This window comes from Narcine bancroftii, chromosome 2, assembly GCF_036971445.1.
Source record: "Narcine bancroftii isolate sNarBan1 chromosome 2, sNarBan1.hap1, whole genome shotgun sequence".
NCBI lineage: Eukaryota > Metazoa > Chordata > Chondrichthyes > Torpediniformes > Narcinidae > Narcine > Narcine bancroftii.
In genome coordinates this window covers 199,069,959-199,091,620 of record NC_091470.1, presented here as the reverse complement: position 1 = coordinate 199,091,620, position 21,662 = coordinate 199,069,959, and the positions used below count along the sequence as shown (strand labels likewise).

At 52.0% G+C, this 21,662-nt stretch overlaps 1 protein-coding gene across 4 annotated transcripts; it reads right to left on the bottom strand.

Annotated features, from left to right (window-relative positions):
• Positions 1-2,648: 2,648 nt before the first annotated feature.
• tp53 (tumor protein p53) lies at positions 2,649-19,672 on the bottom strand. 4 transcript variants are annotated; one of them, XM_069920026.1, is made up of 11 exons: positions 19,568-19,672; positions 15,873-15,986; positions 14,815-14,851; positions 13,713-13,940; positions 9,910-10,093; positions 8,258-8,373; positions 7,613-7,722; positions 6,790-6,920; positions 6,061-6,146; positions 5,740-5,843; positions 2,649-5,218 (listed from the first exon to the last, which is right to left on the bottom strand). In XM_069920026.1, the coding sequence occupies exons 2-11, from the start codon at positions 15,932-15,934 to the stop codon at positions 5,128-5,130; spliced, it is 1,149 nt and encodes a 382-aa protein (XP_069776127.1). In that variant the 5' UTR covers positions 15,935-15,986; positions 19,568-19,672; the 3' UTR covers positions 2,649-5,127. The 4 variants fall into 4 exon arrangements, with proteins under 4 accessions (XP_069776127.1, XP_069776129.1, XP_069776128.1 ...); XM_069920028.1 differs by having other exon boundaries at positions 8,258-8,370; XM_069920027.1 differs by lacking the exon at positions 19,568-19,672 and adding an exon at positions 18,412-18,583.
• Positions 19,673-21,662: the final 1,990 nt, after the last annotated feature.

The following is a 21,662-nucleotide window of genomic DNA, read 5'->3' as shown; positions in this document are numbered from 1 at the left end:
CAGTGTTTATACGTGGTCCCAGGGAGCATCAGTACTAGCAGGGGATCCCCACGGATTGTCAGTATTTTCAGGGGGTCCCGGGGAGTGTCAGTAGCAGCACCTGGGTCACCCTCCTGGGACCCAGGTGCGATCACTGGGGCAAAGGTGCTGGAAGCAGTTTTTAACCTCCCCAAGATGACGCATCATGCATTCACTGGAAGTACAGCCAGACGTTGGCTGCCATAGTGACACATGGAATAAACGGGTCAGGTATTTTCCTTTATAAATTGGCCGTGGATGAGACCAGAGTACGTTTAACTGGGTACCCTGACCACCTCTTTTTTTTTAATTTTTTTTTATTTTTCACACTATAAACCACATTGATCAAGATACATACATTTTCCCTCTTGAACATATAGTGTCGTTTTCTCCCCCCCTCCCTCCCTACCTCCCCTCCCTCCCTACCTCCCCTCCCATTCATTGAAAGTTCAGAAAATAGGATACATTAAACCCGTCAAACAATGTTGTCACTCAATAAAAATAAACAAGAAATTCCACTGAGTCAGTTCTTTTCATTCTCTTCTCCTTCTGTCATTTTAGGTGGTAGATGTCCCCGGTAGGTTTTCTCTATTATGTTTCATGTATGGCTCCCATATTTGTTCAAATATTGTAATATTATTTAAATTATGTTATTTTTTCTAATGGAATACATTTATTCATTTCTATATACCATTGTTGTATTCTCAAGTTATCTTCTAATTTCCAGGCTGACATAATACATTTTTTTGCTACAGCTAGGGCTATCATAACAAATCTTTTTTGTGCACCATCCAAATCAAGTCCAAATTCTTTGTTTTTTATGTTACTTAGGAGGAAGATCTCTTGGGTTTTTTGGTATATTGCTTTTTGTGATTTTATTTAATATCTGGTTTAGATCTTCCCAAAATTTTTTCACTTTCTCACAAGTCCATATTGCATGAATTGTTGTTCCCATTTCCTTTTTACAGCGAAAACATCTGTCAGGTCCCATTTATTTAACTTTTTAGGTGTAATATATAGCCTGTGTATCCAGTTATATTGTATCATACATAACCTCGTATTTATTGTATTTCTCATAGTTCCTGAGCATAACTTCTCCCATGTTTCCTTTCTCTTTGTTTAGATCTTGTTCCCATTTTTGTTAGTTTTACCATTTGTTTCCTCATTCTTCTTTTCTTGTAGTTTAATATACATGTTTGTTGCAAATTTTTTGATTATCATTGTGTCTGTAATCACATATTCAAAATTACTTCCCTCTGGTAATCTCAGACTGCTTCCCAATTTGTCCTTCAAGTAGGATTTCAGTTGGTAGTATGCCAACACTGTGTCGTGAGTTATATATTTATCCTTCATTTGTTCAAAGGATAATAATTTATTTCCTGAAAAGCAATTTTCTATTCTTTTAATCCCTTTTTTCTCCCATTCTCTAAAGGAAAGGTTATCTATTGTAAAAGGGATTAGCTGATTTTGCGTCAGTATTAGTTTTGGTAGTTGGTAATTTGTTTTATTCCTTTCTACATGAATCTTCTTCCAAATATTGAGCAGATGATGTAATACTGGAGAATTCCTATGTTGTACCAATTTTTCATCCCATTTATATATGTTCAGGTATCTTCTCCACTATTTTATCTTGTTCTAATCTAGTCCAATCTGGCTTTTCCCTTGTTTGATAAAAATCTGATAGGTATCTTAATTGTGCGGCTCTATAATAATTTTTAAAGTTTGACAGTTGTGAGCCTCCTTGTTTATACCGTTCTGTTAATTTATCTAGTGCTATCCTCGGTTTCCCCCCTTTCCATAAAAATTTCCTTATTATTTTCTTTAACTCCTTGAAGAATTTCTCTGTTAAGCGTATTGGTAATGCCTGAAATAGGTATTGTATCCTCGGGAAAATGTTCATTTTAATACAGTTTATCCTTCCTATTAGTGTTAGTGGTAAGTCTTTCCAATGCTCTAAGTCGTCTTGTAAATTTTTCATTAGTGAGTTTATATAGTTGGCCGAGGTTTTTATTTATTTGTATACCTAGGTATCGCATTGCTTGCGTTTGCCATCTGAATGGTGATTCTTTCTTAAATTTTGAGAAATCCGCATTATTCATTGGCATTGCTTCACTTTTATTTGCGTTAATCTTGTATCCCGACACTTCTTCATATTCCTTCAATTTCTTATCTAATTCTTTTATTGATATTTCTGGTTCTGTTAAGTATAGTATAACGTCTTCTGCAAATAAACTGATTTTATATTCCTTGTCTTTCATTTTTATCCCTTTTATTTTATTTTCTGTTCTTATTCCCTGACCACCTCTGAGCTAGGTCTGGGACCCAATTGGGTTCCGATGTGGTTCACCCAGTAGGACCCTTTAAACTGCCGCATAACTGGGGCACTAACTGTGCAAGTTGCCCAGTTAACCCCATTTTACACGGCAGTTTGAATTTATAAAGGTCCACATTCACTTTAAACTAACTAGGACTCTGTATTCCTCATTCTGTCAACTTTCTCACCTCAGGGAAATTTTATTCTTCTGGGTGGCCTAAAAATAGTGAATTAAAATTGTTCTTTGCTCCTGCAAGAGCTTGGAAAATCTGATTCCCATGACAATCTTGAGCGTGCCAAAGAATTTCACTGACCATAACGAGAAGGAAAATTATTTTTATTGTTTGAATACAAAAACAGTTCTTTAGTAACAGAGGCTGACAGCAGGGTCTGGGTGGAGGGTGCAAGTGGGGGGACATCAGCATTTTACGTTTCATAACACCAAATAAAAATGGCCCCAGGCTCGAAATCTGCTCTGGGAGAACCTCGGGAGAGATCTCGGAAGCTCAGAAGGACCGAGGAGGAGATGGGAGGAGGGTCTATGGCAGGATGACCCTCTCCCATCCCTTAGTCCCGCCACATGGGTTGGCCTTCCACTCCCCCATCCCCACCCAAGTCCGAGGGAGAGGGAGCTCTACCCAGGGGCTCTAGTGATTGGCTAACCCCTCCGTCAGATGGGTCAGCCAGACAAGGATTACAATCGAAAAACAATATTAGTGTTGGGGGGGAGATGGGACCTTACCCCAGCAATCCCACCCCTCTTCCTGAAAGAAAAACATCGTAAAAAATAATGGGCTGTCAGTTAATGAAGCCTTGAGATGGGAGGAGATGATGCCTTATATGGGAGGGGGAGTGAGTGGACGATAATGGGGGGGGGGGGGGGGAAGGAGGGGGACAAGGTGGGTGTCAGCAAGCTGACAGAGGAGATGGCTTATTCCTCGTTCCTCCTCCCATTGCTAGCTGGTCGGGCCTGGGTGCGGGGGAGACGAGATTAGATCCTGCCCATCTCCCTGGAGCCGGCGAGGTGGGGGACAGTCAGGATGGGCCGGATGCCTCCTCCTCCCACTCCAGCCCCATCCCGACCAATCTTGGGCAGGGCGAGATCCCCTCCTCGGGTATCAGTAAATGGATTCTGGGGCAGAAGTGGTTCAAATCAGTGATGGAAAGCAGCATTGTTCTTCTTCCTTGGGAGTGAGGTGGAGCCAGGAATCCAGAAGAGAATGTGATTCATCACTGGCCTGGTGGAAGGGCTGTGGGGTAAGAGAGGTGGCTCGTAGTCCTGCTACGGTCAACACCATTAAACCGCCTGCTGTTGGGAAACATCGACGGCAGTCCTCAGTCTCCTGTTGGGGGCTACCACTGGACAATGGGAATCAGAGAATGCAGAGGGATATTTTGGCATAGGGTGAGAGGGAGAATGTGAGTGGTAGATAGAGTGGGGTAGAGAGAGAGAACATGGGAGAGAAGGAGAGGGGGGTAGATGGAGGGTAAGAGGTAGATGAGAGGGGGGATGGAGAGATTGTGTGTGGGGCGAAGGTATCGGCTTGCCCACACGGGAATGGGAGGACTCTGAACGCAGGGCAGATCTTGGCCTGGAAGCCGACACCACTTCCGCCCTGCAAAGCTGGGAGCGGGTACTTAAGTGCGTGCCGATTCAAACAAAGCAGTTCAACCAGACTCGCTGTGACTACATATACACAGTATACAAGGAGAGGGATGGAGAGGGAGTGAGATGGGGAAGGAGAGAGAGGGGGATGGGGAGGGAGAGAGGAGAGGGATGGGGAGGGAGAGAGAAGGATGGGGAGGGAGAAGGTTGGGGAAGGAGAGGGGGAGAGAGAGAGTGCGTGCACAATGGTGCTGGGCAGTGGTGTAATGGCTGCAGGCAGTTCTAGTCAGCACTGCTGGAGGAAGGGTCTGACACAAGATGGAGGGTGAGGTGGGGTAGTTCTGTGACTGGGTCTCAGGAGGGACACTGGAAATGTGTAGAGGGGCGTGGGGGGAAGCTCAGTCCTTTGAGGAAGAGCTCCTTGCAGTCAGAGGGGTCCCTGCTGGAGCCGACGAGGGAGGCCCTGGATTCCTGGGGTCGGTGAGGTGCAGGGCGTGGAAGGAACAAGGGCTTGTCTAAGGTTTCTCTGGCAGTGAAGCCCTCCCTCAGCACTATACATTCAGTCCTGGCTGACAGGGCAGGTGGGGGGGGGGGGGGGGGGTGGGGGAAGGAGAGAGAGAGAGAGAGAGAGAGAGAGAGAGAGAGTGGGGTAGGGGAAAATGGGGAGAGAGAAATGGAGAGGGAGAGAGGGGAAGAGGAAGGGGAGAACTGGAAAGGGGAGAGAGGTGGAGAAGGGAAGAAAGGTGGAGAGAGAGAGAGGTGGTGGGGGAAGGGAGGGATGAAAGGAGAGGCCACAGCAGGGATGAACCAGGAGATTGTCAGGGCGGGGAACGGTGAGGAGACTCTTGGGCGACAGGAGACTGAAATGTCATGCAGCCATGATGTGAAATTCAGAATGACCTCAGTCTCAGGGTGTGGGGGTGGGGGAGAGAACTGAGATTCAACACCCACTCCTGGAGCAGTGTGGGGCCTGGACATTCCCCGAGCAAGGGCAGGGAGAGGGGGAGCTCTCTCCCCCCCTGGAATGATCAGAGTTTAACCTCAGGCGTGGTGCAGGTTGGCCCACTCAGGGCCACCCACACTCGAGGTGGCAGAGCGGGGAGTCTTTGAAAGGTGGAGAAAGCATGGCAGTTTCATGTGACACTGGCCGAGACCAGTAGGATTGGGGGGGGGGGTGGTGGGGGGTGGGTCAGTCTGAGTCCATCTCCCCCTTCACCAGCAACTTCTTTCCTTTCTTCATCTCGGCGCTCCCTTTCTTCTTCTGGGCAGCCTTGGGGCGCCTGGGGGCAGGCAGATAGAATTGGTGCCATCAGGCCCCTTGATCCTGCAACCTGATTCACAGCGCACACACCACCCCCAGTCCAGTATATCCTCTCCTCCAGTAATTCCCTTCCCCATACCATCCCCCAGTAATCCCCTGCTCATACCATCCCCCAGTAATCCCCTGCTCATACCATCCCTCAGTAATCCCCCCTTCCTATACCACTCCCTAATACATCCCCTCCCCAGTAATCCCCTCCCCATACCATCCCCCAGTAATCCCCTTGCCCCATACCACCCCCCAGTAATCCCCCTTCCCCCATACAACCCCATGTTCATCCCCCACCTTCCCTCCCTGGCCTGACCCATCCCACCCGTGCCCAGACCCCCCTCCATTTACTGCTGCCTTCTGTAGGCTTCCACCACACCTCCCACCACCTGGCCCTTTGACGCCTCACACCCCCCCATTCTCTGCTGGTGCCTGTAGGCCTCCACCACGTTGCTGGGGACCAGGTCGAACACCCCCCCGCCCCCTACTCACTGCTGCTGTCGGTAGGCCTCCACCACATTGCCAGGGACCAGGTCAGACACCTCTAGCGCCTCCAGGATCTTCTTCAGCATCTCGTAGCGCTCACGCCCCTTCACCTGTGGCAAATGCAATGGTCCCGGTTAGCGCTCCCTCTTCCTGAGTGACAGGTCAGTGGGCCAATCGCCCAGGACCTACAGGCCCCATCGCTGAGCAGTGCCGTCAGGCTAGTGAGGGGGGGTGGGGAGAGAGTCCACTCAGCCTCTCTGCTGTTCCACAAACCACACCATAACACCCCCACTTAACCCTGTTAGTGTTGGTATGGACCCCACTCACCTGCAAGGTGAAGATCTCGTTGTCCGATGCCAGCTTTTTCTTGCTGGGGGCAGGCGGGTCATGTGGCTGAGAAACCTCCTGGATGGCTGGAGATGGAACAGAGGGGGATTGAGAGAGTTGAGTCTCGGCCTCGGACCCCAATAAACTCCTCAGACCTGAGGTTTACATACTGGGCTGGGAACCCTCAATCCCAGGGTCACTCACTGAGACGTCTCCCCCCCCTCTCCATGGCCAGGTCACTCTGAGTAGAGATTGCACCCCCCCCCCAACTCCTGGGGTCCCTCACCGAGCCAGGACCAACCCCTCCCCTCATCTCCCATGGACTCGGACACCCCCCCCTCATTTCCCCTCCCCAGTCCCCCACTCATTGCTCCAGGACCACCCTCCCTCATGTTCTACCCCCCCCCCCCACGACCCCCTCTGCCCTCATCTCACCTAGCCGGGACCCCAATCAGCCAGGTCACTCCAAACTGGAACACCCTCCCCCACCAGCTTCCCTCACATCCCTTCCACGTCAAGGGGCTTGGATACCCCCTCTCATCCTCTCCGCACCCCTGGCACAGCCAGTGTGCCATAACCTGGGACCCCCTTCTCCCTTACATTCCCTCCCCTTCCCTCACAACCCCTTGGTCAATCACTGCACCAGGACCACTCAACCTCCACTCCCTGGCCACTCACTGCACCGGGACCACCCTCTCCTGCCTGTCCCACCACCCTGCACACACTCACTGCGCTTGGTTGCCAGGCCGCCCTTCTCCAGTGCCTCCTGCTTCCGCAGGTTCTCCTCCTCGCCCTTGCGGTCACGGCCAGGACAGGCACACACTCGCACCTCAAAACACTGACGGCCCAGTAGTTGTCCGCTGGGGGGGGGGGGGGTGTACAGGGAGGATGCAGGTTAGTCCTCAGACAGGGCTGGGGAGGGCAGTATGCCAGCAAACGGGGAGTCGCAGTGGAACATGGGAGAGCTCTAAAGCTGGGATGATGGGTGGGTGTGTGGGGAGCTCTGAGGCTGGGAGGTGCTTGTGTGGGGAGTTCCGAGGTTGGGACCGTGGGTGTGGGGGAGCTCTGAGACTTGAGCCTTGGTTGTGGGCAGGAAGAGAAGGATTGAGAGTGGTAGAGAGAGAGAGAGAGAGGGAAAAAGAGAGAACAGGGAGAGAAGGAGAGGGGGTAGAGGGAGAGAAGGAGGTAGAGTGAGAAAGGTGGAGAGAGTGGTTAGAGGGTGACAAGACCATATAGAGAGATGAGAAGATATAGAGAGGGGAGAGGGGAAGAGAGAGGCAGTGAAAGAGGGGGTGGGAGGGAGAGGGTGAGAAAGAGGAGGAGTGGGGAGATGTGGAGAGAAGGAAAAGTGGGGATAGAAAGGGGGAAGGAGTGGGAGGAGAGGGGGAGATCAAGGGGAGATAAAGAGGCCTCTGGGTCTGGTAGCAGTGTTGGGCAACATCCTGGCGATGTGGTTTGTGGCAATGGTGGGGTGGGGGTAGGATTCACTCTGGGGCATCCAGGCTGATGGGGGAGGGGCGGAACGATGGTGAGGGAGGTGCTGTGGACTCACTCGGGGCCTTCCAAGGTGATGATTGAGACAATGGGCCTCCGGTTCATGCCCCCCATACAGCTGCTGTTGCACATGAAGTTGTAGAGCACCGTGGTGCAGTCTGAGCCCACCTGCACAGGGAACACAGCGGTCAGTGACCATGGGAGCCCTGCATGCTCACCCAGCGAACCCTGCCCACGCAGCACCCCCCCCCCTCCGACCATGGGTCGGCCAGGCCTCTGCAAGATGGGGCTGGAGGTGGGGGGTCTCAGAGGCCCCCATCCTTCCCAGTAGTCATGGACAGACCAGTGTCTGGCAAGGAAACACTCACTCCCTGGTTTGGGAGTCACACCCACATGTGCTGTGACAGGGATTCCCGAGGGGGTGGGGCGGGGGGGGGGGGGGAGTCTTCTTAGCGGAGATATAGGAACCTGGCTTTCTGGGACAGGCAGAGGCATCCAGCAGGAACACTGGGCCGAGAGGATGTGGACTGGCCCCCAGCACCTACCCGAGAGCCCCCGTCGGGCGAGGTCATGAACCTTCTCAGGTACCCCGCCAGGTGTTGATTGTGGGCCATGCCCCTCTGGTACCCCGCCGGGTGTGGGTTGCGGGCCATGCCCCTTCCCCGGTACCCCATCGGGAGCGCATTCTCAGGCACACCCTCACCTGCGGCACCTCATACGGCACCACCACGCTCTGCCGCTTGCTGTGGCTGTCCTCCATGTACCTGGCCTGGCCATTCCCCTCCACTCGGATCAGGTGGCTGGGAGGTGCTGCCCCTGCTGGGGGTGGGGAAGGTGGTTCAGTCATACGCTCTGCCCTCACCAGAGGCCACGCACTCGAGCCGCACCAACGTCCTTGCCTGCAGGAGGGAAGCGTAGATCCCAGCACCCTAGACTCAGGCGCCACAGTGGAGCAGTGGAATCTCCCTTCCATCTCCTTTCGCACAAATATGATAAAATCTTGACCTTGTCCCTTAACATATCCACTCAAATTTAGGCATACAGCATGGTAACAGGCCATTTTGGCACACAAGCCTGTGCCGTCCAATTAATCTACACTCCTGGTACGTTTCGAATGGTGTGAGGAAACCAGACCCCTGAATAAAGCCCACGCAGACATGGGGAGAATGTACAAACTCCTTACAGACAGGCAGGATCTGAAACACGGTCCCGATCGCTGGCGCTGTAAAGGCGTTGCGTCAAACTTTTGTGGGTCTGGGTTCCTCCTCCAGCCAGCAATGCCTAAGATTTCCTGCTTCAGGCTCATTCTGTTTATTTCCTGAAGAAGGGCTCAGGCCCGAAACGTCGGTAAATGTACCGTCACCTCCTGAGACCAGCAGAGTTCCACAGCGTTTCTCTGTGCTTTTACTATAATCACAGTGTTTCACAGTGGAGCAGTGACACAGATTTGATCCTGACTGTGTGGCATTCGTGTGTTCTCTGCTCCCCACCCTCCAACCCCCCAGCACTCACATCTCTTTGTATGTGCAGGATGGTACATCACGGTTCACGAGCGAGGTGGCAGAGTAATGTCAAGAATTGGGCTGCAGTCAGTGTGGATTCGGTGGGAGGTTCTGCACCGCGTCTCTACATGACCCTGAGACCTCAGATGGGTAGGTGGTTGGGGCTTCAGGGGCTTGGATGGGCGGGTGGTCGGGCATCGGGAGCTTGGATGGGCAGGGATTTGGGAGCTCGGATAGGAAATAAGTCTTGTGGAACAAGGTTAGCAAGCTGAGACTTTTCTCTTTGGAGTGTACAAGGATGAGAGGAGATTTAATAGAGGTCTACAGAATTATGAGGCGTAGAGAGGATGGACGGCCAACACCTGGTTCCCAGGGCAGGAATAGCAAACACCAGAGGACAGGTGTACAAAATGAAGGGATGGAAGTTTCGGGGAGGCATCAGGGGTAAGCATTTTTAAGCAGAGATTTGTGGGGGCCTGGAAGATATCGCCAAGGGTGGTGGAGGCTGAAACATTGGGGACATTTAAGAGACTCTTAGACAGGCACATGGATGAGAGAGGGTTAAGTACTTTTTATAGTTGGAATATATGGGTGGGCACAACAAGGGATGAAGGACCTGTACTGTGCTGTAGTACTATGGGTGGGCAGTAGGGGACAAAAATAAGGGTGGGGGGGGGGGGTGTCAATTTCTACCCATGATCGATAGTGTACACCCAGACCTCTGAAAATTGGTAGCAAACCACGGCTGCCAGATCCCTTAAGTATGCACGCGATCCACAAAAGCCCTGCAGCCAGTGTGCAGTGGGATGGGGTCGGGTGGGGGGTGGGGGAGGTCTCTGGTGTGGAACCTCACCGTCATTCTCCGAGCTGCGTTCGTGGTGGGGGCACCTCTTCACCACCTCGGCCACGTGCTCCGATTTCTTGTAGACGGCAGTGGCACGGAGCAGGGAGCCCGGCGGGGGCAACAAACTCACCCTGATCTGGATGGGGCAGGTCTTGGCCAGCTGGCAGAAGAGCTTGTTCAGGATGGGTGAGTACTGCGGGGAGAGAAGATGGGTGAGAAGGGTGGGGGGGTGGGAGGTGAACCAACAGGAGCCATAAACAGGGGTCCCCACCCCGACAACACAATTTCTCGGATTACATCAGCGTGACCTGGACAATCTGACACGGTCCCAGTTTCTCACCTAGCTCTGACAACGCTCCAGAACTTACCGCAATGGGCCCAACACAGACCCTTGCGGAATATTACTAGTCGCCAGCAGCCAGTCAGGGCCCCCCCCCCCCCCCCTTTCTTTAACTTCTGCCAGCCAGCCAATCTTCTACTGATCCTGATAATACCATGCATGGGCTCTCATCTCCCCCGGCAGGATCCTTGCTAATCTCCAGCCTCGACTTCTGAGTCCCTTCTCCCTCGTCATTTCCAAAATCATTATCGGACCACCAGGAGCAGGTCAGCATTTGTGCTTTACTCCCTCCATCTCCTTGCCTCTTCCTCCAACCACCCCCCCCCCCCCTTCTGCGTATCTGCTTCTGAAACTTCCCTCAACCGCATTACCATTTCCAGCGTGGTCTGAAGTGTTAATCGCCTCTCCTTCTGCCGGAGCTTCCTCTGCCCCGTCCCTCCGCCCCCTCTCCTTCAACCCCCGCCCTCTCACTCACACCCCTTCCCCTGCCCCCTCTCCTTTTACTCACCGCCCTCTCTCTCTCTCACACACCCCCCATTCCACATTTCTCACCTGCCCTCCTCCACTTTCTTGAATTTAAAAAAATGTAAACTTAAATTTAATTTATTATTATTAAAGAAAAAAATAAATTTAATTTATTTTAGCGACACAGGGAGAACGTAAAAACTTCTTACAGACAGCACGGGATTCGTATCCTAGTCTTGATTGGAGGTAACCTGCGCAGACATGGGGAGAACACACAGAGAGGACTCGAATGGAGGTAACTCGTGCAGATATAGGGAGAACATACAGACAGAGTGGGATTCGAACCCTGGACTCAATTGGTGGTAATCTATGCAGACACGGGGAGAACATACAGATAGAACGGGATTCGAACCCCGGACTCGATTGGTGGTAATCTGTGCAGACACATGAAGAACATACAGACAGAGTGGGATTTGAACCCTGGACTCGAATGGTGGTAATCTGTGCAGACACAGGAAGAACATACAGACTGAGCGGGATTCGAACCCTGGACTCGATTGGTGGTAATCTGCGCAGACACGGGGAGAACATACAGACAGGACTCGATTGGAGGTAACTCGCGCAGACACAGGGAGAACATACAGACAGCGTGGGATTCGAACCCTGGTCTCAATCGGAGGTAACTCGCGCAGATTGACTCCTTACAGACAGCGTGGGATTCAAACCCCGGACCCAATCGCTGGAGCTGTAACACACTTGTTCACACACTGCACTAACCATGGCACCCAATTCAACAGCTGGCACCTGTGGGAACTTGCCCCATTGCCCGAACCACAGCACTACTACAAGAATAAAAGTCCACCTGCACCACCGACGAATCCCAGTTTTTGCGCTATTGATGATTTATTTTATTTTATTATTTACTTATTGTTACAATTATATTCATATTATTAGGGTATTTTGCATAATGGAAGCTGCAAGAAGCGAGACGCTCACTGCACTGAGTACCCGACCACACCCTCACCTGTGGCCTATTTGCCCCAGAGTGGTGTGAACTGTGTCCTGGTTTCATGGAACATCCCGTCTACCTCCAGTTGAGCTGGACTGGACCGCGTCCTCCATGCAAACCACCTGTCTTGTGTGTAAACGCGGCGCAGAGACACAGGGAGCGGAGACACAGTGCTCCCCGCGGTGTCCATCCACCCAGTCCGACTGCCATCGGCCGAAAATGGAGCCGGCAGTGATTTGATTGAAAAATCCACCAACCGTGGGGTCTGCGCCCAAGATGGCGGCGCCTGTGAAAGGCAGCGGCCACGAGGGGGTTGCAGACTCCGGGGAAGTGGAGGACTGGTGCAGGGCACCAGAAAACAGCGAGAACAATCCCACCCCCCCCCAACCTGAGGAGGAGAAGCAGAGATGATCCACAAGATGGTGACCACAGCGGCGGACCAGAGAGGGGTCTCGGAGGCTGAGGAACACACAGGCAGCGGGGCTGTTGGGAACTCGAGGTGAGGAACCCGCGCAGGCTGCAGGCGACTGCGGTTGAGGGATTCAAACCAGGCCGTGTATTGCTTGAGGCTGTCTGATGGGGGACCAGGTATAGGAGCCAAGGACCCTGGAGACTTCCTGATCACATCGGAGGTCGGGTTGCCGATGGTTTGGACTGGGCTCTGTGCAGTCGATGAGGCTGTGGGAGCGCAGTGGGGGGGGTGTGAGCTGCTGTCAGTCAGATGGAGAGGGCAGGAGCAGCTCAGCAGTCCATGGCACAGGTTGGGTGAATGGGAGGGGGGTGGAGAGAGAGACAGGATATTTGGGAGGTCAGTCACATGCAGATAAGGCCTGTGAGTGAGTCACTGCAGGATGAGGCAGGGCCAGAGGGGAGGAGACACTGAAGTCAACATGTCCAGTCATGCCCACCTGACTGCCTCTCTGCTCCCGGAAAGGGTAACAGCTCTCACAGCTGTGAATCATGGGAAGAGGAGGACATAAACGCATGCGGTGCTTCAGGTAAGGAGAACCAGGAGGTGCCCCCCCCACAACCGCCCGCCCTCCTGCAGCGTTCTCTGACGGATCGCGCTCGCCTGCCAAGCACGTTTGCTGGCGCTGACGAAAAGGGGCATCAGGATGTCAAACGGGGTGATTTAAATCTCTTCAGTTCCTTCCACTCCCTGTCCTGTTGAAACCATTGACGAGGACTTGCGGGGGGGGGGGGGGGGTGGTGGGAAGAAGTGACGAGGAAGAGACTGGGCCTCCTTGGGTGGCTGAAGGTAGATATTAGATGTGTATAAGATTGTTTGGGGCACTGAGGTCAACTATCACATCCTTACTCCAGGGTAGGGGAGTCTAAACAAGATTTGAAGAGAGGAACAATCCAAAAGGAGGCTCAGAGACTCCTTTTTTCTGACACAGGGATATGTGGATCGCACTCCCAGAGGAAGCTGTGGAAGTAGTGACTTTGAAGAAAACTTGAATGAGAAATGTTTAGACATATAGGTGAAACATAGGTAAATGGGTTCAGCTCAGACAATCTGGTCAGCAGGGAAGAATTGGGCCGAAGGGCCTCTCTCTATGCTGTACAGCTTGAGGACTTTGTGATTTGAAAATGCTTCACAGCTAACAAATAACTTTGATCGAAGCAAGATACCATCCTTCCCACAGCATGGAGCTCCCTCACTGTACCCCCAGAGTGCCGAGCTTCCTCACCACCCTTCCCACAGCATAGAACTCCCTCTCTGCCCCTCCCATGGCGCAGAGCTCCCTCACCACCACCACATGGTGCAGAGCTCCCTCACTGCCCCTCCCACATTGTGGAGCTCCCTCACTGCCCCTCCCACAGTGTGGAGCTCCCTCACTGCCCCTCCCACAGTGCAGGGCTCCCTCACCATTCTTCTCATAGTGCAGGGCTCCCTCAATGCCCATCCCACAGCGCTGGACTCCCTCACCACCCCATCTGTCGCTGCGGGGTTAGGGCTGTGATGCAGCCTGTCGTTGCCCCAGGGCTACGTACCGTGCAGGTAACAGACTTGGCAGTGCTGGACTTGTGGAATTGGAGCTCGAAGTGATGGGCTCCCGGGTAGTCCGTAGTGGCAAGGACCGTGGAGGCTGGGGCAACAGGGCAATCTGTGGGCAGTCCAGCCTGGGAGCAGGAGGGCATCAGGGATCTCTCCAGAAAAGTGTTGTTGAAATTCTCCAGGTTCAGCCACTGATCATTGAAGTTTGGGTCTTCCAGGGCTGACTACAAGAGGGAGGAACGTAACAAGGTCAAAACGAGAGGCTATCGTGCCCCTCTGTACAGAACGATGAGGAGTCATTGGCCAGGGTCCCGGTACCCTGGGCAAGGCCCTGTGCTTCAGCAACCCTTCAACCCCAGGGATGCAGTTTCCCAGACCCGTTCTCCCAGACTTAGACCCTGAACCCAGTTCTCCCGAACACAGGCCCCAAACCCCGGTCTCCCAAACATAGACCCCGAACCCCGGTGTCCCAGACAAAGGACCCGAACCCGTCTCCCGTACATAAACCCCGAAACCCGGTGTCACAGGCCCCGAACCCCGGCCTCCCGAACACAGGCCCGAACCCCGGCCTCCCGAACACAGAGCCAAACCCCAGCCTCCCGAACACAGGCCCAAACCCCGGCCTCCCGAACACAGGGCCAAACCCCGGCCTCCCGAACACAGGGCCAAGCCCCGGCCTCCCAAACACAGGGCCAAACCCCGGCCTCCCGAACACAGGCCCAAACCCCGGCCTCCCGAACACAGGCCCAAACCCCGGCCTCCCGAACACAGGCCCAAACCCCGGCCTCCCGAACACAGGCCCAAACCTCGGCCTCCCGAACACAGGCCCAAACCCCGGCCTCCCGGGTCACAGGCCTCGGTCTCTGGATATAGGCCCCGAACCCTTGTCTCCTGAACACAGGCCTGAAGCCCGATCTCCCAGTCACAGGCTCAAACCCCGGCCTCCTGGGTCACAGGCCTCGGTCTCTGGATACAGGCCCCGAACCCTGGCCTCCTGGACACAGGCTCTGGACAATGCTCCCCCCTCATCCCCAGGGACACTGTTCCCTGGACACAGGCCTTGGGCATCGTGGGTACTGCCACCCCTTCCACACTCACCCACATCGGCATCTGACTCTGCTCGGGCTCTGGAATCCTGTGGGGGGGGGGGGTGGGGGGGTGGGGGGAAGACAGACAAGGACAGATTTAGCGATGCGATTGTTGCTGTTGCTGGCAGAACTCCACATCGCAGCCCGCAGGGGGCAGGGTCCTGGAGCCCAGGTCTCCAGCCTGAATGAAGTCAGAGGCTCCCGCTAGCTTCAGGATCCCTGGCATAACCCGCCCCCCCCCCCCACCTTTCCTCTCCGGCAAGACTGCTGTCAGACGTGAGGGTGAGCACAGTTGGAATAAGACGCCCAGTGGGCTCAAACACAAAAACTGGCATAGTGGTTAGTGCAAACCGTTACAGCAATCCGGATTCAATTCCACGTTGACTGTAAGGAGTTTGTATGTTCTCCGCATGTCTGCATGGGTTTACCCTGGGGGTTCTGGTTTCAAAATGTACTGGGGGGGGGGGTTTAGGTCAATTGGGTGGCACGGGCTCCTGAGCCAGGAGGGCCTGTAACCGCGCTGCCTGTTAACATTTATAAAAACTTATATGTGGGGGAGTATGTGGAAGCCTTGCATTGTGTGCAGTTTTGGTCACCGAACTACAGGAAAGTTATCAATAAGATAGAAAGAGTGCAGAGAAGATTGACTAGGATGATGCTGGGACTTCAGTGAAAGGGTTTTTCCACTGAGGGCGGATGAGATACAAACCAGAGGACGTGGCTTAAGGGTGAAAGAGGAAATGTTTTGGAGGATCTTCACATAGAGAGTGATGGGAGTGTGGAATAAGCAGAAGTGGTGAATGCAGACTCAAACTAATATTTAAGAAGAATTTAGACAGGTACATGCATGGGAGGGGTATGGAGGGCTCTGGACTGGGTGCAGGTCAGTGGGGCGAGGCAGCAAAATAGCTCTGCACAGACTAGAAGGGCCGAAGGGGCCTATTCCTGTGCTGTAATGTTCTGTGGTTCTAGGACCTGCAATCAGAGTCCAAGGAGGGCATTGTGTGTGTAAAGGAGGCAAGGCCAGTGAACCGAGGGCGCGTCATTTCCCACTAGTAGGCGACTCACGAATCCCAGAGCTGGCGAAATGTCCCCTGGCTCAACGGCTCGTCCGGTTCTCCATCCGACATTGTGGCTCACGGTGGGTGCGGGGCACTGGATCAGCAGAAAAATCTCTCACCGCTGGAGAGAGAGAGAGGAGAGAGAGAGTTGTAACTTCCACCTGGAGCTCGCAGGGACCCACTGGAGGCATACGTGGTGCAGATGCTTTATCCAGACCTAGCCTGGGACAGCGGATTTAACCTGGGCTGTCCTTGCACTGGGGATGTTGGTATGGAGTGCGCTGAGGTGAGAGTGCACAATGGGATAACTCAAAGCTGGAAAAACTCAGCAGGTCAAATATTACCCACACCTCCTCCCTCACCTCGGTCCGGGGCCACAAATAGACCTTTCAAATGAAGCTTCACGTGTATCCACAGGACTGATTTGCTGCATCCGGTGCTCCCTTTGTGGCCTTCTCTACATCGGAGAGACTGGGAAATCACTTCACTGAGCCCCTTCGCTCTGTCCACATCAGTGACAGAGACCTCCCAGTAGTCAACCATTTCAGTTCTGCGTCCCACTCCCACGCTCACATGGCCTTATGTACTGTGCCGCCAAAACCACCCGCAAATTAGAGGAACGACACCTGATTTTCCGTCTGGGCACCGGATGGCATTAACATTGACTTTTCCAATTTCAGCTAACCTGCTCTCCTCTTCCCCCTTTCCAATTCTCCTCCTTCCCTTCACCCAGCCAACTTCCTCCCCTTGATCGCTGCTGTCCCCTCCCTCCTCCACCTATCATGTCCAGCCTTTGCGAACACCCTTCCCCCCCCAACTCTTTTGTTTGGATGCCTGTCGACATTTTCCCGTACCTTGATGAAGGCCTCAAGCCTGAAATGTCGGTTCTGTATCTTTACGTTTGCTCTATAAAGGACACTGTTTGACCTGCTGAGTTTCTCCACGTTGTGTATTTTTACTTCAAGTGCAGAGCCTTCAGATTTTCATGTTTTACTTCTAACTCAAAAGGGAGCCCCACCTTGCGTTTGTTTATCCTAGTTTGTTTTAAGGCACAAACGTCTGTAAACACCGTGGCTGAATTAAAAACACAACGCTGGAGAAACTCAGCAGGTCAAATTATCCTTTATATCGCATAGATGAACTTCAGGAAGGGAAAGACCAGAGGTGATCATTGGGCGATCAGAGGTGGAGAGGGTGAGCAAATTTAACTTCTTCAGAGTCATTATCAGGGATCTCTCCTACGTCCCACCACCCCAATTTCCGAAGACTCAGCTAACTACACTGTACATACATTATCGCTGTGTATTTATCATGTAACATAACATAACATAACAATTTACAGCATGGAAACAGGCCATTAGGCCCTTCTAGTCTGCACCGAACCAAACACCCCTCTCTAGTCCCACCTCCATCTTCCATAACCCATAACCCTCCATCTTCTTCTCATCCATATACCTGTCCAACCTTTTCTTAAATAATACAATTGACTCCGCCGCCACTATTTCTCCTGGAAGCTCATTCCACACAGCTACCACTCTCTGAGTAAAGAAGTTCCCCCTCATGTTACCTCTAAACCTCTGCCCCTTAATTCTTAACTCATGTCCTGTTTTAATCTTTCCTCCTCTTAACGGAAATAGTCTATCCACATCCACTCTGTCTATCCCTTTCATAATCTTAAATACTTCTATCAAATCCCCTCTCAACCTTCTACGCTCCAAAGAATAAAGACCTAATCTGTCCAATCTCTCCCTATACTCTAGATGCTTAAACCCAGGTAACATTCTGGTAAACCTTCTCTGCACTCTCTCCACTCTGTTTATATCCTTCCTATAATTAGGCGACCAGAACTCCAAAATTAGGCCGCACCAACGTCTTATACAATCTCAACATCACCTCCCAACTCCTATATTCCATGCAATGATTGATAAAGGCAGCATACTAAAAGCCTTCTTCACCACCCTATTCACGTGAGTTTCTACCTTCAGGGAACGATGTACCGTTACTCCTAAATCTTTCTGCTCTTCTGTATTCATCAATGCTCTCCCATTTACCACGTATGTCCTGTTCTGATTCTTCTTACCAAAATGAAGCACCTCACACTTATCAGCATTAAATTCCATCTGCCATTTTTCAGCCCACTTTTCTAAGCAGCCCAAATCCCTCTGCAATCCTTGAAAACCTCTTCATTATCCACTATTCCACCTATCTTAGTATCGTCTGCATATTTACTAATCCAATTTACCACCCCATCATCTAGATCATTAATGTATATAACGAACAACAATGGGCCCAATACAGATCCTTGAGGCACACCACTGGTCACCAGCCTCCAACCTGACAGACAATTATCACTACCACTGTCGTTTCTGCTTTTAATATGTTAGTGATATTTTTGGCTTTATGCATTATTTGATGGTTTTTTTTTGGATCTGGGAACCCTCAAAACATTTCCCCATAGGAATCAATAGTAATCACTTTCACTTTATGCCATTTTGGTTTGTGAAAGGTTCCACAGCAACGCTCTAGTTTCGTAAAGCGGGGTACACCTGTACTAGGTATCTGAAGCAGGGTGCAAGAGAGATTCCTGACTGTGTCGGAGGTTCAGATCTGGAGCTCGGGCGGCCAATAGTTTGGATTGGACTGGACTCTGTGGGGCCGCGGGAGGTGAATCCACGGACACTCCGTGACTGCGAGGGACTCTCTTTTGCTTTTCCTTCCACGATTTCTGTCATAATTGAATCTGGACCACGTGTAATGGAGCAGCTCCACTCTGTGCCCTCAACCAGGCCTGCCATGGGCTCGCCTCTGATTGGCTGAGGCTGAGGTCCCGCCTCCGTCAGCCCTGCCATGGGCTCACTCCTGATTGGCTGATGCTCCGCCTCACCAGAGCCTGAGCTCACGCCTGATTGGCTGAGGCCCCGACTGTAAGGAAGCCACGTCCCGCCTCCCCCTCATGAGTCATTACGTCACCGACAAAACAAAAACAATGACGGGAGGGGGAGGAACTTTTGGATAAAGTTTTGTCTTGGGGAGAAAAGTAGCTGCAAAGCGCGGAGAGGAGAAAAGACACTTAAATACTCACTAAGAAATAGGACTGGGGAGAAAGAGAAGGAAAAATTAAGCATTAACGTTTTATAAATTATCTATATTTTGAGGATTTCCCCCCACCTCCCAGAGCAGCACAATGGTTGAACCGGGGCAATACCACAACATGCAGAGAAAAGGGGTGGGCTTGGAATAAAAAGGGGCAGAAATAGAATCAATGAGGCGATTTAATCCAGTTTAAAAAGTGCACCAGATTTGATTTGAAGCAGGTGAAGCGGGCACTGACGCCCCATCATTGCAATGGTAGCCGGGAGATGCCGTCTCCTTCCCGCCGCCCCCCCCCCCCCGTTACCGTGTGGTGAAGCCCGACCGCGTGTCTTTTTTTATGAATGGGGGGACATCGGAGTCCCCCCGTTTCCCGTCGCCTAGCCCCCCAACATCCGGGTCCCCCCGACATCCGGGCACGGTGCCAACGCGGGCAGTTGGTGGGCGCCGCCATAGCGGAGGGGCTCTGCCACCCTCCCGCTCCCTCCACCCCGATCAGCACCGCCGCCGCCGATGGGTATATCACTGTCACCACCGTCGGTCCCCTGGTAAATTTACCCCTCTCCTCCTCCACTCTCCTTCTTTCCCGAGATCGGAGCTCGCTGCTCTCACCGTCCGACGCCTCCTTCGCGCTCTCAGGCTGCCGGGGTGGAGGGGGAATCCCCAATCCCAGCCTCCCCGCGGTGGTGCCCTCCGTCGGCAGCGGCGCTCGGCGGCGCCTCTGGAAACTGCAGCCAGGGGAGGGGCTGAATGGGTTCAGATCCATTGTCACTCCACATGACATCATGATCTATTGTCATGAACGAGTCATGAAATTTGATGTTTTGTGCAGCATCAAGGGGCAAACATTCATATTATAACCACCTTACAACGATACTGTAAAAAGTGCACGAAAAATGAGGCCGTGTCTGTGATTCATTCTCCATTCAGGAATCTAATGGCGGAGGGGAAGAAGCTGTCCTTGTGCTGCTGTGAGAGATGGGAAAATTGATCTAAAATTATGAACATGGAAGAAACTAAAATTCATCAGTTAATGGCTGTAACCAGTACAAACAGGATAAGCTTGGGGTTAGGATGCAGGAAAGCAGAGTCAGCACGATTAACATAAGAATCTTCTGTGTGACAAGAGCCACCATAAGACTAAGAAAAGGAATAGTAAGGTACAATAGAATGTAGGAAGTTGAGGTAGTCTGGATCAGATAAAGGTCTCCTAGACCTGGACAGAAGTACCAAGTCCTTACATATCTAATTAGCTAACCATACACAGATTTATACATATGAAATTAGCCAACCCTAGATAGAATGAGTCAACTCCGCATACCAAGAGATTGTAGCCCCGAGAATCAGGAAGGTGTGAATAAGGACAATGACATGATGGGACACCCACAGGATACCCCCTGGTCCTCCAAGTGTACTGAAACTGCACGTAGGCAGGAAGGATTACCTATGCCAAACCCATCCAGGGGGCAGAAGAATGTAAGGGGGAGGGCACTCTGATACTGAAATTGACTGTATAAAAGTTGGGTGAGCCCAGTATGTGTGTGTATTCCCAGGGTAAGGGGAAGCACCCAACTTTGCATTGTTGTTGTAATAAATGTTCTTTGTTCTCAATTTTTGTCTCGAGCAATTTCTTTAAAGGTACTTTAATTTCTAACAAATGGGGCTCGTCCGGGATCACACTCCCTCCACTGACAGAGTGCCCCGACGACGAGAGTAGGTGCACCCGGCTGATTCAGCTGGACTCACGGGCGACGGGTGGCTGGTCAGTGGAAGAAGCGAGTGATATCCGAGAAGAGGCATTGAGAACAAACGACGGAAGGAAGCGCGCTAGAGAATTGCTACTGGAACTCAGTAAGAGTAATTTTACTTGTTTATAAGTATGGGAATAATGAGTAGCAAGGAAGAGAGTCCTGGTTCAGGATGTGAACACAGATAGCTACGTACAGCCCGCTTGGGTTGATGTTATCTGAGTGGGGCACGGGAAAGACCCGTGGGAAAGACAAACTGACAATGGTCAGGTATTGTTGTATTGAATGGGTTAAATACCCGGTTAAAGGGAGCTCCGTGTACTGGCCAAAGTTCGGATCCGAGGATGAATGGATGTGTCAAGCTTTGAACATCTGGCTCTATCAAAACCAGAGAGACAATGTTGAGAGCAGGGAATATGCAGCCTGCTGGCTCAAGGGACCCATTGAACAACTGGTTTTGAATGAGAAAGAATTCAGGGATAAGAGAGAGGAGGAACCTTTTGTCCCTGAATCACAGGGGTGGGATGTGTTACATTCCCTCCCTCCACCTTATGTTCCTCCTATGCCGGCTCCTATCTTTCCTTCCCCTCCTATGACCTACCCTTCTGCACCTCCCCCTCCTCCCCCACCACTAGAGAAGAAAGAGGAGAACCGGAGTGGTATGGTGACTCGCTCACAAAGCGCTCGATTACCACCTCCGTTGACAGTAGAGGTAGAACATTGTAATTCAGAACAGCGTGAGATCCCTCAGGAAGAAGTGGCAGAACCCTGCGATTCACTTCTCAGGGAACAGGAACACAAATCTAAGAAACCAGAAATCAGCTGGATGCGACCCCTGCGGGAGGTTCCCGTGGGAGAAGGTCTTGGGTTCGTAAATGTGCCCCTGACCAGCACTGAAGTACGTAATTTTAAGAAAGAATTAATCTCCCTGATAGAAGATCCCCAGGGATGTGCCGAAC

What these genes read in the sequence shown, in the direction of transcription:
- tp53 (XM_069920026.1), bottom strand. Translation starts at nt 15,934, where the DNA reads ATGTCGGATGGAGAACCGGACGAGCCGTTGAGCCAGGGGACATTTCGC. An exon ending in CCAAGTCTGTTACCTGCACG is followed by an intron (nt 10,094 to 13,712) that starts GTACGTAGCCCT and finishes CTCTCCCCGCAG; the next exon opens with TACTCACCCATCCTGAACAA. An exon ending in TGCCGTATGAGGTGCCGCAG is followed by an intron (nt 7,723 to 8,257) that starts GTGAGGGTGTGC and finishes TTCCCTGTGCAG; the next exon opens with GTGGGCTCAGACTGCACCAC.